General features: G+C 40.0%; 1 protein-coding gene across 4 annotated transcripts in view; it reads right to left on the bottom strand.

The window, feature by feature from the left end:
• FRMD4B (FERM domain containing 4B) overlaps positions 1–16,612 on the bottom strand; it is a 204,598-nt gene that overhangs the window by 74,407 nt on the left and 113,579 nt on the right. For all 4 annotated transcript variants that reach the window (XM_072598701.1, XM_072598702.1, XM_072598704.1 and 1 more), the window contains exons 6-7: positions 5,882–5,938; positions 4,886–4,908 (exon numbers count right to left, since the gene is read on the bottom strand). In XM_072598701.1, the coding sequence (XP_072454802.1) occupies positions 4,886–4,908; positions 5,882–5,938 (80 nt within the window). The remainder of the gene's footprint in view (positions 1–4,885; positions 4,909–5,881; positions 5,939–16,612) is intronic.

The following is a 16,612-nucleotide window of genomic DNA, read 5'->3' as shown; positions in this document are numbered from 1 at the left end:
TTAGCACACATGCCATATATTGATGGATTCCTGCCTGGATGAGACATGGGACTGAAAACTTCAATGCCTATTAAGTTGCAGCCTCTTTATTCTTTTTGCCTGAGGCTACCAAAGAAAGCAGATCCTGAACCATAAAAGAAATGGTGATAATTTTCCATCCTCACTCTCAGATGGTGCAGAATTAGAGATTTCCAGATGTCCCTTAATTGGTAATTCCCCTGTTTTGAAGTACAACCCTCAGGGGTGAACTTATTCAAAGTCCCTACTTTTCCCATATAAACTAACTTCCTCAACACCCAAAGCTCTGCTATTCTCATGGGAAATTACCAGAGCCCTAGGAAAAGGGATGAAAGCTGTAACTTCTGGGGGCCTCCTTAGCAATTTGAAGCCAGGTGTTAACTTCCTTGTATAGCCTTTAAAAAGCTGCTGCCTCCCTCATTACAAGTAGAAATGAAGGGGGAAATCCCCTATAGTTAGGCAGCAAATTCAATCTTCAAGGCTATATATTTGTGAAACTCTCTCCTTTTACTACCTCCTTTGTTAAGGGTTTGAAGATAAACCCTTGTCTCAGAGATGTGTCAGCTTTCAGGAATTCCCTACATTTGTCTGTGTTATGTTACTACTCCCATAGGTCAGTAGTTATCTCTGAAGTTCTCTGGCTAACTTGGAAATCCACACTGTCAGTTGCTTAAAGAAAATGGAAGTGTTTCTTCCAGCAATTTAATTAACTTCTATCCAGTATAATTGGATTGCCATGGTGGAAAAGTTAAGGGGCTTAGGGGAGGGGTGCCCAGAATGGGCTCTCAGACAGCCTAGGAGGGAAGGAGTGAGATGAAGTGATCTTGTAGATTCTTGACTTTACTTGAGTGAATTGTCAGGAGAGGTGGCCTGGATCAGCCTTGCAATCACAAACCGGTTTAAGGCTATCACTGACAAGTTCTGGCTGAATAACCCTTAGGCGCATCCCTTAACCTTCTCAGGGCTCCTGGCAACTAACCCTCGAAGCCTAAAAATTCCAGAAAAGTCTTTTCTCTGCTTTGGGGGAGGGAGTTTCTAAAAATCCCAGCAGGAAACATGAGAACAACAACAAAATCTCCAAAGCCCAGTGCTAACAAGGCAGAGAGGACTTGACCTCTCTGGTTCTCAGTTTCCTTAATGGTAAAATTAGAAGACAGGACTATATGACCTCTGAAGTTACTAAAGATGGATCACTATCAATGAGAATTGGAAAATGGTTATGATGTTGCCTCCCCTTATCTTTACTTCAGTTCTTAACCTGGGGTCTAAAGGATCTAAAAAAATTTAATAATGTATTTTAATACATTTTAATTTACATTTAGTTTAATAATATATGAAATATTAATCATGTATTTCACTATAATTGTTTGCCTTTGTAATCTTGTGTATGCATATTTTATCTTGTAACATATACTTTATTTTATGCTTTTAAAACATTTTTCTGAGAAGGACATGATAGGTTTCACTGATCTGCCAAAGGGACACAAACAGGGCTAAGAAGTCTACTCTTCATTCATTCTAGTCACATCACGATTACTTTTCAAGATCGATCTCAAATCCCACCCCCTCCATGAAACTTTCCAAGCCATTCAGTTATCCTCTTCCTTTCCTCCCTGTCCAAAGGTCTAATCATCAATGTATTTCGCAATTTAATTATGATCACACATAGCATTGTCTTATGGTGTCCTGCTATGTGTAAGTCTTGCTATCTAACTAAAGTCAGGGTGAAATACTATTCTAATCTTTGAATAACTCCTTCTTCCTCCCCAGTCCTATGCCTATGCTAGGCATCTAGTGAGGGTTAATAAACATTTGTTGAGTTGAAGATATTTTTAGAAAAATCAAAGGTAGAAAGAATATAGGCATACAGGGGCTAAAATGGACTAGGTAACAATAGATACAGTTTTTAATTACTGGCTTTTTTTTCTTTTGTCCCCCTCTCATTTATCCAATAAAAGCATTCATTAAGCACCCAAAAATTTGTACAGGATTACATAAATCTTTTCTCATGCTGATGAGAACTTTCAAGAACAAGAATTAGTATTTTTTTAAAAAATGGATACAGCCACATTAATTGATAAGGAAAGGTATGACAAGGAAGCATTTATCAGGGACTAAGGAAAGAGAAAAGTCAATAAGGTACTCAAGGCAAGGGTTTTTGATCAGAAGCTGACCTGGACAGAACTGAAGGCAAACAACCCTTGTCCAAATACTGAACTTCCCAGAAATGCAAGTCTCTTGGCACAGGCAGCAGTCTTCCACACATTGACCAAATCTGCCACCTCGTAGCTGGAAAATCCTAACTATAGAATGGGGGAGAGGGCTTAGATGAAGCGCTGTCCAATAATCATGACACTGACAAAAATATGAGTCCTCGATTTCATGGGGTCCAGGAACTTAAAAAAAATGAACAATTTCCATCTAATTGGTTTCTTCTGGAATCTGTTGACCTGAAAACTTTATTAAGAAAAGGCAACAGGCTAATGCATACATTTTATGATTTAATTAATTAATTGATCAATTCCCCATAAAGAAAACAGTTACATAGCGCTATGGAGTCAGAGGTGACTCTGACTACCTAGTACAGAAATTATCTGTCTTAAGTACATTTTGCCGTGAGAAAGAAACTCTCCTAATTAAGCAAATCATAAATTCAGTAAGACAGGACAATTTCCGAAATATTTCTGATTAATTTCACAACATACAAATCTCCTAAAATGATTTTACCTAAGATGATCTAACTTTCCGTTGTAATTCCAGGTTGGCCAGACCAGAATAACAAAGAAAAGTGTTAAAATTTTGTCTATTTCCCTAGCTGCAGCCCCTAGAGTCTGGCTGCTTGCATTTAAATCCAAAATTTTATATTAAACATTATCAAATCCTATGTATTTTGTCCTTTTAAAAGCATTATTCATCACACAAAAAAAGGACTCCAAATACAGCCCAACACCATCATTTTATAGATCAATCAATCAATCAATCAGCGAGCATGAGAATGAAAGAAAAGCCCAGAGGGTAAGTGGCCAGTAGTAGGTCACACAACAGTTGGCAGTCAGGGTTTGAATTCAAGGTGGTCAGGCACTTATTCCTTACTTTCTCCTCCCCCCTTTTAAAAAGAAACCTCCCCCAACCATATCATGTCAAGGTTTCTTTTCAGCTCTATTAAATTAAGCTTTATTAGACTGGCATTGAACTTCTGAATGAAATGAAGGCTCATAGATTTAGACCTGGATGGGCCCTTGGAGGATACCATCCATATCCTCCACACTCCATCATAGACTATTGCCACCAATAGTCTATCCAGTGCTAATAATGCCCAAAACTGGAGGAACAAAGACATCGATGAGATGTGGCAGATCTGTACTAAGCCAGCAGTAATTCATAGCAAAGATAATGTATTTTTCCCTTACTTTATCATTTGCAAAGCACTTCACATATGCTATCTCACTTGAACCTCTCTACCCTGTGAGATATAAACCTCATTTTATAGATGAGTAAACTGAGGCTGAGAGGTTAAGTGACTTCTCCGTGGTTGCACCAGCTTGAAAATTTATAAGGCAGGTTTTGAAGTCTACTAGGTGTCAAAGTAGATACAGTGCAGGGTCTGGGGTCAGGATGATTCATCGTTGTGAGTTCAAATCTGGCCTCAGACACTTACTAGTTGTCTGACGTTGGGTAAGTCACTCAACTCTGCCTCAGTTTCCTCATCTATAAAGTGAGAAGGAAATGGCAAACCACTCCAGTATCTTTGCCAAGAAGATTCAGACAGACTGAAGGACTCAACAACAACAAATTTCCTGACTTAAGTCAGAAATTGGGCCACTTATTTTATTTGTCTTTTTTTCCCCACGGCCCGCACCATATCCCAAGGACGTGGCTGACCTCTTGGAACTTGGAAGCCATTAATTCTATTATCAGTTACTTGAGTCATCTGAATTTCAAAGTACACTTTTGGGAGGCTGACAAAAATAGGGAATGTGGAAAGGCTGTGAGTAGTAAAACATTAACTTGTCTCGGGTCAATCTTCTGAAATTTATCTTTGGTCAGTGAGAGACAGTTCTAATTGTAGGATTTCCCTCCAGGATCTCAACAGTGTGCCCCCCTCAGCTACTGCTTTAGTAAAAAGCAGCTCTACAGGTAGAAAATAAATTCCCGGGCTAAACAGAGAGTGATTATGCAGCCCCAGGCAGTGCAGAGCTGGGTCCCTCACAGTCTCACACAAGGGAACAATACGACTGTCAGGTCAAGTGTATGAAGGGCGAGGCCCCCGCCGGGCAGCTGCAAGAGAAAGCAGCAGACAGATCTGCTCCCAAGCAGCTGGGCGAACTTTATCTTACAGTGCATACATTAAGACTTCTCAAAGGCAGGATTGTGAAGCCTTAATTCTTTAAGCCACTGTTGTCCAGGCCTTTCCATTCTGCTTTAGGTTCTACCTAGAAGGACCCTCTGATTTCGATGAACTGTCACCTAGGTTTGAAAAACAACCAAATCAGCTCAGCCTTCACAGAACTTCCCGCTTCAGTCACAGAAAGGGCAGATTTCTGTCCATTGGAATTCAGGAGATTATCATGCGCCTCTGGTCTAGAATGGAAACCTGACTTCTGATGGATTCTGTGGCCACAGTTCACTGACCAGAAGAGGCTCAAAAAAATTAAAATTTTTACTGATATCTTTTTATTTTTCTCCATCATTCTTGCTGATTACAGAGGACCCTTTCCCAACTCCTTCCCTCCTACAAAAGGTCTTTTCTAGTTACCAAGAACAAATGTAAAGGTGGGAAACAGTGCAGAGATATGTGCAAAGTTCCACAAAGTTCCACTCCCACCTCAGAAAAGTATAGGTTAGCATAAGAAAAGAGAAATATTACCTGGTATAGTCCCCTTTGGCTTCCTGTAAGGGGAAGGGGGAGAGAGAAAACAAAATTAAAATGATTGCTTCTAGTTCATAGTTAAGTATAATATCACACAGATCAGAGTAATTCTGCCCCTTCTCCCCATTCCCCCACCCCAGCAGTACTACTTTCTGCATCCTAACAGTACAGCCTCCAGTCCGGAGTTAGCAAAGGTTAGGACCTGGAGAAGCATGCATGCTTTCGAACAAGAGAGCGTCTTCCGGCTGTGCTCCAAGGGAGGAGAATCTGGCACAGAAAGACAGCCAGGTTTTGTTATTGTTAAATGGAGAGTCAAGAATTTGTGAAAAAGCATTAATAATTAAGTCTCATTTCTCAAAGCCCGGGTGATTAAATGCATTTGTATGCAAGTGGTGGGAACAGACATCGCTAGTAACCAACACATAGTATGTCTCTAATAACTAATGCAGCATGAAAAGAGACCTATTTTTTGATTAATAGAATATTCAAGGGTTAAAGGGCAATCCGTTACTCCGATTCAAAAGATAGGCAAAGGAGACTGTATTTCAATTAACTGTCAGTGATGTACTTGCAAATTAACAACCGTGAAAACCAAGAGTCCAACAAAATTAATTTAGAAGTTCTTTTTCAAGAGTTTGCACTTAGTTTTGTTTAGTTCCCCCGGGGAGATTAAAACTTGTACATTTACCTTTCTACTTAAAGCACACAAACGACACTCCCACAACTATTCAGGCAACGCTCACAGCTAAAACCGGGACCCGCACTTTTAATTTGACAAACTACTAGGACGTGTTTCATAACATTCATAGTTGCAGGCAAAAGACTGGAAACCCAATTATTAGGATATACTCGAGTTTCAGGTTGCAAGCAAAAGGCTAAGACTCCACTAATTACTAGGATATGCACAAATTTTAGTTGCAGGCAGCAAGAAAGAGAGGAGGGGGTGGAGGAGAGGGACAGACTAGAGATATCAAGCAAGAGAAAAAGTCTTACCTGCAAAATGAGCGCTGCTAACTTGAAGACTGTTTCACTTTCTACCTCGATCTGCCCCTGTTTGCAAAAGAAGGAACATCCCAGATCACCCAACCGACTTCTCGGTTGCAGCTATTAAGCCGCCCAGTCTGAGCCTCTGTCACTGTTCAGCGCCTCCAGTTTACAATCAGCCGAGGACTATACCATTGCGGTGGGAATGGGGGGTGGGGAATGGGAGAGGGGAGAGTAGCCCCAGAAACTATCTTGGGACAAACTCTTTACCCCCCGGGCCAGGGACTTTAACAAAAGCCGGCGTCAGGGAAATTGATCAGGGAAGTGAATTCTGGAAGAGACAGACCTGGACCTGATGCCTAAAGTCCAGGTCCCCTAACAGTGAATTATTCCTTTACTCCTATAATTCTCTTTTTTTCAAGCCCTGCAGGTTTGGCCAGATTACTTGGCCCTCAATTGTTCCCCAAGATAACATTTCTCACTGCTGTTTGGGTGAAATGAGTTCATGAATAATGAAACTGACAGGACTTTTTTTCCCTGACACTTCTGTAAACCTCACAGGTAAAACAAAACATGGAGTTTGTATAAATATTAGAGCAAAAGCATTCAGACCACTGCACTTCCTTTGCTACTGATGCTTTGGATAGAGCAGTTTGGAGAATTTTAATCTTGAGAAATTATTTTCTCACCCTTCAGCCGGAAAAAGCAAGGTGTATTATAAAAAGCACCTAGTCTGCTTGCTTTAATGGCCCTTATATGATTTACCTATAATTTTAGAGGTTCAGGAAAGGTGGGAAGTAGATGAATTAGGGGTACTATGGAAAGAGACAGGATTTGGGAGTTACATCCCAATTCACTCTGTATTGACAAGTCACTCAACCTTGCATTGTTCAGTCGAGTCTGACTGTTCCTGACCCCATGGGCCGTATTGTCCATGAGAGTTTTCTTCACAAACATACTGGAGTGGTTTGTCACTTTCTTCTCTAGTGCATTAAGGTAAAATGAAGTTAAGTGACTTGCCCAGGGTGACACAGCTAGTGAGTGTCTAAGGCTGAATTTGAACTCAGGTCTTCCTGACTTCAGACCCAGCTCTCCATGTGTTGAGCCATCTAGCTGCCTCATACCATAGGACTAGAAATCTGGAACTAGAAAAGAGCTGAGAGGTTATCTAGTCTAATGTCATTTTATCAATTAGGAAACTGAAGCCCAAGTGTTTTGCCCAAGTTCTTCCCAAGGTCACCCAGGTAGTAAGGATCACAGGTGAGATTTTAATCCAGTTTTTTCAATGCCAAAACCAACCTCCCACTGTTAGAATGCACTCCCTTCTCAAATCTTCCTTTTACAATCCTGAGTTTCCCCCAAATTCACCTTGTACAAGAAACCTTTCTTGGTTTCCCCTTGTGACTAGTTCCTTATTCTCTAGAATACCTTCATCTATTCTGTGTTCATTTGTGTAGGCATGTGATGGTTCCATGGCCATCTCCTCCCAAACACAGGGTGTAAACTCTTTTAAGAGAACAGGTAGTTGTTTTGTATCCCCAGGAATCAAGTTAGTCTACAAGAGGATCTTTAAAAAAGTTTTCATTGATGTCTTTTCAGATTTTTATGTTATCATAGTTTCCCCAAGTATCCCTCTTCTTCCCCATCTTAGAAAGCCATCCTATAACATTAAAAAAGTAGAAATAGAAGACAAAAATCAGCATCAATAAATTGGAAAAAACTCTAAAAATACATACAAGGCACAACACTTGTAGACTTCCAACCTCTAGAAAGGGGTGGGAACAAAAGACTCTTAATAAATGGTTTTTAATAGATCAGAATATGAGCTCCTTGAAAGCCCAAGACCCTAGTTTTGCTTTTCTTTGTAATTTCTGAGCTGGTACTCAGCAAGCACTTAATAAATGCTTGACTGAGAGCTAATTTCCACTTTGCCATCTGCTGTAGTTTCTTCATCTGTAAATGGGGGCCACATTAGATGACCTCTAAGGTTCCTTCCAGCTCTAAATCTCTGATACAGTATCTAATCAATATGAAGAAGTATTTTTTTCTTTTTTTTTTAGACTGACTTAATACATTTTATTTTTTTCAACATTCATTTTTGTAAGATTTTGAATTCTGATTTTTTTCTTTCCTTCCTTCTCTTCCTCCCACTCTCCAAGAAAGCAAGCAATCTGATATAGGTTATACATGCACAATCATGTTGAACATATTTCTATATTAGTCATGTTGTGAAAGAAGAATCAGAACAAAAGAGAAAAAAACACAAGAAAGAAAAAAAATGTGAAAATAGTATGTTTTGGAGTCATCTTCTCTAGTTCTTTCTCTGGATGTGGATAGTATTTTCCATCATGAGTCTTTTGGAGTTGTCTTAGATTATTTTACTGCTGAGAAGAGCTAAGTCTACCAAAGTTGATCCTCGCACAATGCTGCCGTTACTGTGTACAATGTTCTCCTGGTTCTGCTCATTTCACTCAGTATCAGTTCATATAAATCTTTCCAGGTTTTTCTGAAAATCTGCCTGCTCATGATTTCTTATAGAACAATAGCATGCCATTTCATTAATATACCACAACTTGTTCAGTCATTCCCCGATTGATGGGCATCCTTTCAATTTCCAATTCTTCACTACCACAAAAAGAGCTGCTATAAATATTTTTGTTAATGTGGGCCCCTTTCCCCTTCTTATGATCCCTTGGGATAAAGCCCTAAGAGTAGTATTACTGGATCAAAGGGTATGCACAGATTTATAGAATAAGTATGTCTTAAGTGCCTACTCATGTGCCAGCCTCTAGTGGATCTTTTGTTTATGAAGACATTCCCCAATATATCTCGTGGCTCTACCCTCATTGGTGTCACTAATCCTTTCAAAGTTGCTGATCAAAACCCACCCATTCCTGCCCATCCTACCCAACATTTGTTCAAGTCCTAAAATATGAAGATGTTTATGAGCAACTAGGTGGCACAATGGCCAGAGCACTAGGCTTGAAGTCAGGAAGACCTAAGTTCAAATTCAGTCTCAGATATTTCTTAGTGGGGTGACCCTTGGCAAATCACAACCCTATTTACCTCAGTTTCCTCATCTGGAAAATGAGCTAGAGAAGGAAATGGCAATGGTATCTTTGCCAGGAAAACACCAAATGGATTTGGATGTGATTGAAAAGACTGAACAACAACATATACACACACAGGTACCCATGAATTTATGGGTATATATAGATACTTCTAAATAAACAGCAAAAATGCTGTATGTTAAACTGCAGTGTTTATAAGGAGGGTGTAATGGTTGTTTTGAAAAATTCTGCCCTTTGGTCGATGTTAGACCACAAAACTGAGAAACAATTCCACATGATATACTCTCCTTGTTTAAGTCATCAACAATGACTACCTGAATGTGGAGTTAGTTAACAGAGGCTCTTGAACTGAGATGCAAAGGTCCTGGGAATGTGTCCTACATCTTAGCTTCCTCCTATCCACCACCTGTTAACTGGAGGTTGGAGATTTTCCTAGAATGATCCCAGATGAAATGGAGGGAAGTAAAGGGATTGAGATAATTGCATCCAGGGATGAGAAACATGTAGTTGAAGGTTAAATCTGCAATTGGCAGGTTGAAGGCAGTAGCGCTTAAGGCAAGACAAGGAGAGGATCCAGAATTTTCAACCAGGATTTGTGAAGGGGCTATTTATTTTTCCTCCATTAAATCTCTCCTTTCATTCATGTTGTTAGAAAAAAAAAATCAGTGTTAGCACAGTGGTAGTTATCACTCTTTCCTTTCTGCCCTTCAGCACAGGGGTGTGCTTCTGAGACTTGAGAGGGAGCCCAGCTGATATCGCTAAGCACAGTCTGGCTCTACAGTTTTGCTCTTTTCAGGGGACTGTCAGTTCTGCACCTTTGAAATTTCAAGGTCTCCTTGAATCTGGGGAGACTGATTAGGAAATCAAAGGGAGGAGAGAGAGACTGTAGAAATCAATTGTCATCTGGGTCTTTCAGCACAAAGGTCATAATTTCCAAACTGATGAAAAAATATTAAGGGATAAATGCAAGAGCCCGCCCGGCATGACTATCAAATGAAATCGGAGCAAAGTCATATTCCTTAAGTTCCACAGGAAGAAGCTCCAAGCAAGAGAGAGGGTGGAACAGGGAAATGAGAAACCCTCTGATCGGGAGAAGATCAGAGCTCCAGAATGAAAATTAAACTTAAGAAGGATGACCCCTACACACATTGGAAAAGTCAATCAAAGCCTGAAATCTCTGAGAGAGGATATTACATATAAACTGTTAAACAGAGAGCTGGGAAAGAAAATGGATATTGAAAACAACTCCCACCACCACATCCCCTTTGACCATAGAGGTGTTCAGACTTGGTGTTGAACAATAAATGCAGTTTTGTTTGGGGAATTATTTTGGAATGACTTCAAATAGATTTTGTATTTTTTTTTTTTTGCTGTGTCTATATTGTTTTACCTCAGTAGAAGGTAAGCTCCTGAGGGCAGGAGTGTCTTATTTTTTTTTCTGTTTTTGCATCCTCAATGCCTACAGAAGAGGAAAAGGAATAAGTATTGATTAAGCACCTATTATGACAACCCAGTGAGGTGGGTGCTATTATCAGCACCATTTTAAAAATGAGGAAACTGAGAGAAACAGGTTAAATGACTTGCTCAGGATCACACAGCTAGTAAGTATCTAAGGTTGAATTTGAACTCAAGTCTTCTTGACTCTGGGACAGGTAGGTGGCACACTGAATTGAATTCAGGGCCTAAAGTCAGAAACACTCATCCTCCTGAGTTCAAATCCAGCTTCACACACTTAGCTGTGTGACCCTGGGCAACTTACTTAACCCTCAGTCTCAGTTTCTCATTTGTAAAATGAGCTGGAGAAGGAAATGGCAAATCACTTCAGTAACTTTGCCAAGAAAACCCTAAATGGGATCACGAAGAGTCACAAATGACTGAAATAACTGGACAACGGCTTCTTGACTCTAGGCCTACTGACCCCTTTACTATACTACCTAGCTGCCCTGTGTGTAGCACAGAGGTACATAATCAATATTTGCTGAACTGAAGATAAAAAATACTGAGAAAGACAGATAAAATGTGGAAGCTGCACATCAATCAATCTCATCTTTGCCAAAATTAAAGGTGAAAAGTGAGGGGCTAAAGTCAGTCAACAAATGTTTATATTATATCAGAGCAGGGATTCTTCACCTGTTTCGGGTCATGGGCCTCTTTGGCAGTGTGGTGGAGCTTATAGATCCCTCCTCAGAATAATGTTTTTATACTCTTTTGTACTGCAAAGGAAACCAATTATAATGAAATACAGTTATTAAAAGGTATAGTTTTTTAAAAAACAAGTTTACGGACCCAATGTTACAAACTCCTGAACTACACTGTGAAACCTATCTCTGGGCCCAAGACAATTTTAGATTTCTGACTGGCAACCTATTCTGAGTCATTAACTCTGACTCTGACAGAATTATCTTTTCCTTTGTGTATCTTCATTAGGCCATCTTAAATGGAAAATAATAATAGTGACCATTTCACAGAATGTGGTAAAATTTAATTAAGACTTAGACTGTGGGAAACCTAATTAAGACCTGTAAAGAACTGGAGAATTTCATGGATTAAGTACAAAGGACTACAGAAGCTGGGTGAGCCATAGATAGGGCTTTCTGCCAGCTATCTCAACACCAGTAACCTTAGAACAAGCTAACACCTGGTTACTACAACTGAGAGAAAGAGATGTTCTCAAACTGCAAAGGTAATGGGATCCTCCAACACACTCCAAGACTTCCAAGGGTAGCCAAAGAGAACTGAATCAGATGATGTGGCCCAATGCACAAGAACAATTGCAGAACCATATTCCCCGTGAGAACAGAGTACAGGGAGATGAGGTAGCTGCTTGAATTTAGAGGGTTGTTAAGTTTAGAGCAAGAATGATTATGGAATTTATCAACTCTCAGGGTTATGGATCTGAGTCCCAAGATGGATACTTAGCTACTGTCTGTGGTCTCTTGGTCTTTTGAAACAAACCAGGCTCATGGCTTAGTCCCCATGTGTGGGGTCTCTTCCCAGGACCATACACAGAACATCTAACTGTTGGAAAAAATCTTGCAGATGCAGTCTACTGGTCACAAGAGTAAGCAGACAAGAAATGAGAAGTGCAGTAGAGTAGATAAAGTGCATGGGTCCAGAAGATTTGGGTTTAAATCCTGCTAAACACTGCATTTCCTGCATGACTTGACCTTGATTTGCCTTAGTCTCTAGACCTTTGCTCATACTTAAAATGCACTTCAGCTCCTCACCTGAATAGGGATGAGAGAGGGCACTGGATCAAGAACTGGTATCAAGAACTCCCAGGTGAGGAAATTCCCTCTCCCAGTGATGTTCAGCATATTCTCAGCTACTTCAAAGTCTTAGAAAGCTGCCTAAAGTGATTTGCCAAGGGTCACAGAGCCCAACATGCTCAGCACTTCTAGTTCTAGGGATGTGTTTATAGGAAGTAAATGCAAAGACCAGCCTGGGGTCAGACCCTTGACACTGAAAATCCATTTAAATTCCATAATCATTCCTGCTCCAAAGCTATAAACCTCTAAGGAATTCTAATTTCCAAGGAATTTCTAAATTGACAAATTCTAAGGAATCCCTCGTTTCCTTCAAAGCTCAGTTTTACCTTTCTTAATCCTTCCTAGAGCAGTTAGTGCCCTCCTCCCTCCTAATCCTGCCAAATCACCCAATATTTGATTTGTATACAGGCATTTTTATATAAGTTGCTTTTATCTTTAGGGCCTAGCACCATTCCTGGTACATGAGGGTGAGGGGGGAAGGGCTGGGGTTTAACAAAAATTTGTTGGTTTGTTATTATTCAGCCAATTTTCACTCATGCCTGACTCTCCATGACCCCATTTGGGGTTTTCTTGGCAAAGGTACTGGAGTGGTTTGCCATATTCTTCTCCAGCTCAATTTTACAGATGAGGAAGCAGAAGCTAACAGGGTTAAGTGACTTGCCCTGGGTCACTCAGTTAGTTAAATGTCTTTGGCCAGATTTGAACTCAGGAAACGAGTCTTCTGCCTCCATGTCCTGCACTCTACCCACTGGGCCACCCATCTGCCTTTGCAAATGTTAAAGTGCTTTCAATCCCCATCCTTCCCTCCCCTTCTTCATCAGAATGGGAAACACCCAAGCAGAAACCTCCTTCATCCAAACATTTGTCATCATTTTTCTAGTCTTAGAGAGCTGTCTAGGGGTAATGAGAGTCACATGACTTTGCCTAAACTTAAGTATTCGTCAGGGAAGATTTGAACTTTGGACTTCCTGGCTCTAAAGCCAATCCTCTGAATCCATCACACCTCCAACCTGTGAGAGGGCCAGAGAAATGATCACTAGTATTGTGACTCTATTACTAATGCTACTATATTAATATCTAAATAATAACATAAAATTACTAATCCCTATTGAACTACTGCTACTAATTCTAAAAAGAACAGATATGCAAATTGATGTAAAATAACCCTCACTAGATGAATAAATTTAAGCATCTGTAGGACATATCACAGTGAGGTAGAAAGTGAGTCCTACATTTGGGAGTCCAAAGAGCTGGCTTCCAATCCCTGCTCGGACACTCAGTGCTGGTGTGCTCTAGGGCAAGTCGCTTAACCCCAGTTTTATATTTATATAGTCCAGAGAGGCTAATCCAATAAGTAGTGGGTACCCCATATCTTAACCTATATGAAAGAGCAGAATTACTATAAGGCAAAGTGACCAAAAGAAAGGCAGCAAGGTGGTGCAGTGGATAGAGTGCTGTGCCTGGAATCAGAAAGACTTATCTTCCTGAGTTCAAATCTGGCCTCAAACACTTACTATGTGACTCTGGGCAAAACTACTTAACGATGTTTACCTCCGTTTCCTCATCTGTAAAATGAGCTGGTGAAGAAAATGGCAAACCACTCCAGTATCTTTGCCAAGAAAACCCCCAATGGAGTCATGAAGACATGATGGAAATGACTGAACATCAGCAAAGGACCAAGAGAACTCCTCAGTCTCCTTTCATAGAGTGAGCAGAGCTTTGCGATTACAGTGGGTCTTGTAAAAAACTACAGAGGTTCCAGACTCAAATGTGCCATTAAATAGCTGAGTGACCATAGCAAAACAAATGATTTAAAGTGCTACTTGTAAGATATTGGCATTAGATTTTATTTAACTGTATCTGTAAAAATTAAGCTCTGCATTACATGATGTAAAATGGATAATTTTTATTGAATTAAATTATAAAAGTTTTTGCACAAACAAAACTAAAGCAATCAAGATTAGAAAGAAAGTAGAAAGTCAGGAAACAATCTATAGCAAGTGTCTCTGATAAAGGCTTCATTTCTCAAATAGGTAGAGAAGTGAGTCAAATTTATAAGAATATAAGTCATTCCCCAGTTGATAAATGGTCAAAGGAGATGAACAGACAATTTGAAGACAAAACAAATGAAAGCTATCTATAGTCATATGAAAAAAATGCTTTAACTCACTATTGATTAGAGAAATGCAAATCAAAACAATGCTGAGGTATCACCCCACACCTATCAGATTGGCTAATATATAGCCAGTAACAGTCTCCCAACTCTGCTCTTTTCACTGTCTGGCCCCATGCCCGCAATACTTTCTCTTCTCTACTTGTAGATTTCCCTAGTTTCTTTCATGTCTCAGCTAAAAATCCCACTTACTGAAGGAAACCTTTCCTATTATTCCTTAATCCTAGTGCCTTCCCTCAGAGATCATCCAGTTTCTCCTCATATTATCTGTTTCGTACATAGTCGTTTGCATGTGTCTCATGCTTGAGAGCAGGGATTGTTTGAGTCTGGTGTTCTTTCCTGTGTCCCCAGAACTTAGCACTGTCTGGCACAGAACAGGTGCTTAAAAAATGCTTGTTGATTTGACATAACTAGATTACTATGTGCTGGGCACCGTGTCAATGGCTGGGGATATAAGAATGGCAAAAACTGTCTCTGCCCTCCAGCATTTTATATTCTCTGAATCCCTTCCTCATGTAAATCCTAAACCCCCCAATCCCCCCAAATCCTCTCTAGTCTGATATATTTTAGGTCTATCCTTATTCTGCCTAGACCCAGGAATGGTGAGCCTGTTCTAATTCCCTTAGCTAAATTATGAAGAGTTTCCCTCTGCCCTGCTACCAACATCTTTCATCACACCGGTATTCTTAGGTCAATACATCTTCAAAGCTAGGGAGTGAATGTCTGGGAAAGTGGCCTGAAAATCAGAGGTGTAGTGATCTATGGCCCCATACAAGATGCCACAGACAGGCTGGGAGGCTTAAAGAGGTCAAGCTTTACTTCTCTGCACTAGAGTTCCAGGGCACCCACATCTGGCAAACCCAGCAGGGAGACAATTGGACCACAGATGAATAACCATTATTAAACAAACACCCAGGCCCTGCTCTGAACTTCTGCATTTACCCAGGGCCCATTATGAGATTACATACACAGCAGACATTAATTACAGCTCTCTAATTGCTTAAATGCTTCTGGCAGTGGTGCAGAATTGCAATTTGATTTTGTAGCAGGCAAAGATTCTAGGGGGAAACAAGTCCTTTAAAAAAGCAAAGTGGGGGAGCAGTAAAGGGGGGAGACACAAGATGTTCACATGAAAATAAGGGACTACAGCCATGAAAAAGGGAGAGGTAGAAAACAGCAAGAGCAGATGGTCAGCTGGGACAAGCTGGTCAGCAACGGTAGGCCTTTGTAACTGTGCATCTAATTAAACACACTTCTCTTATTCTGATCCTGGAGAACACTGTGCTTTATTCTCCTTCCCACTAGAGTGTGAGATTCTAAATCGGGCTCCCATTTTAATACAGTGACATATCATTCCATCTCAAAAGATTGATTGGATCTATATCCTATTTCAGTACTTGGAGTTCCATGTTGTAACACTAATCATAGCTCATGTTTACATAGCAATTTTAAGGTTTACAAAGCCCTTCATCTCATTTGATTCTTAACAGTCAACCTTTGAGGTGTGGGTCATTATCATCAACAGATGGCTAAATGGAGAATCAGAGAGATTACATGATTTGCTCAAGGTTACATAGCTAGTAAGTATCTGAGCTGGAAACTGAATCCAAGTCGACTGGATTTTAAAAAGGAGGTTTGATACCAGTGGTGTCAAATCCAAATAGAAAAGGGGCCAGTAAACCATACATAAGGACCCCTGTGGGCCACGTATTGACTTAGAAGATGACATAATAACATTATCTATATTCCATCGTATTTTTATTTATTTTGTTAAATATTCCCCAATTACATTTTAATCAGGTTCAGGCAGCACTCAGAAGTGTTGCCAGCAATTTTACTACAGGTTTGACACCTTTCCAGCACACCTCAATACATACCTCTCTTTTAATAATAGCTAGCTAGCATTTATATAGCATCTACTTTGTCCCAGTCACTAGGCTAAGCATTTTACAAAAATTATCTCATTTGATTCCCACAACAAATATGGGAGGTAGGGGTTATTGATTCTCATTTTACATTTGAAGAAACTATGACAGATAAAGAGATTTTGCCAACAGCTACATGGCTAGTAAGACTAAGGATGGATCTGAACTCAGGTCCTTCTGATCCTCGGTAAGGTGTTCTATTTACTATATCATCTAGATGACTCATAGGTAAGAATGTGAGGTCCCTTTGGTATTTTGATAAGCAAACTAATAAGGTCTAAAATCCCTAAGATATCTTGTCC

This window comes from Notamacropus eugenii, chromosome 3 (assembly GCF_028372415.1).
Source record: "Notamacropus eugenii isolate mMacEug1 chromosome 3, mMacEug1.pri_v2, whole genome shotgun sequence".
NCBI classification, from domain to species: domain Eukaryota; kingdom Metazoa; phylum Chordata; class Mammalia; order Diprotodontia; family Macropodidae; genus Notamacropus; species Notamacropus eugenii.
This window is presented reverse-complemented; position numbering and strand designations above follow the sequence as displayed.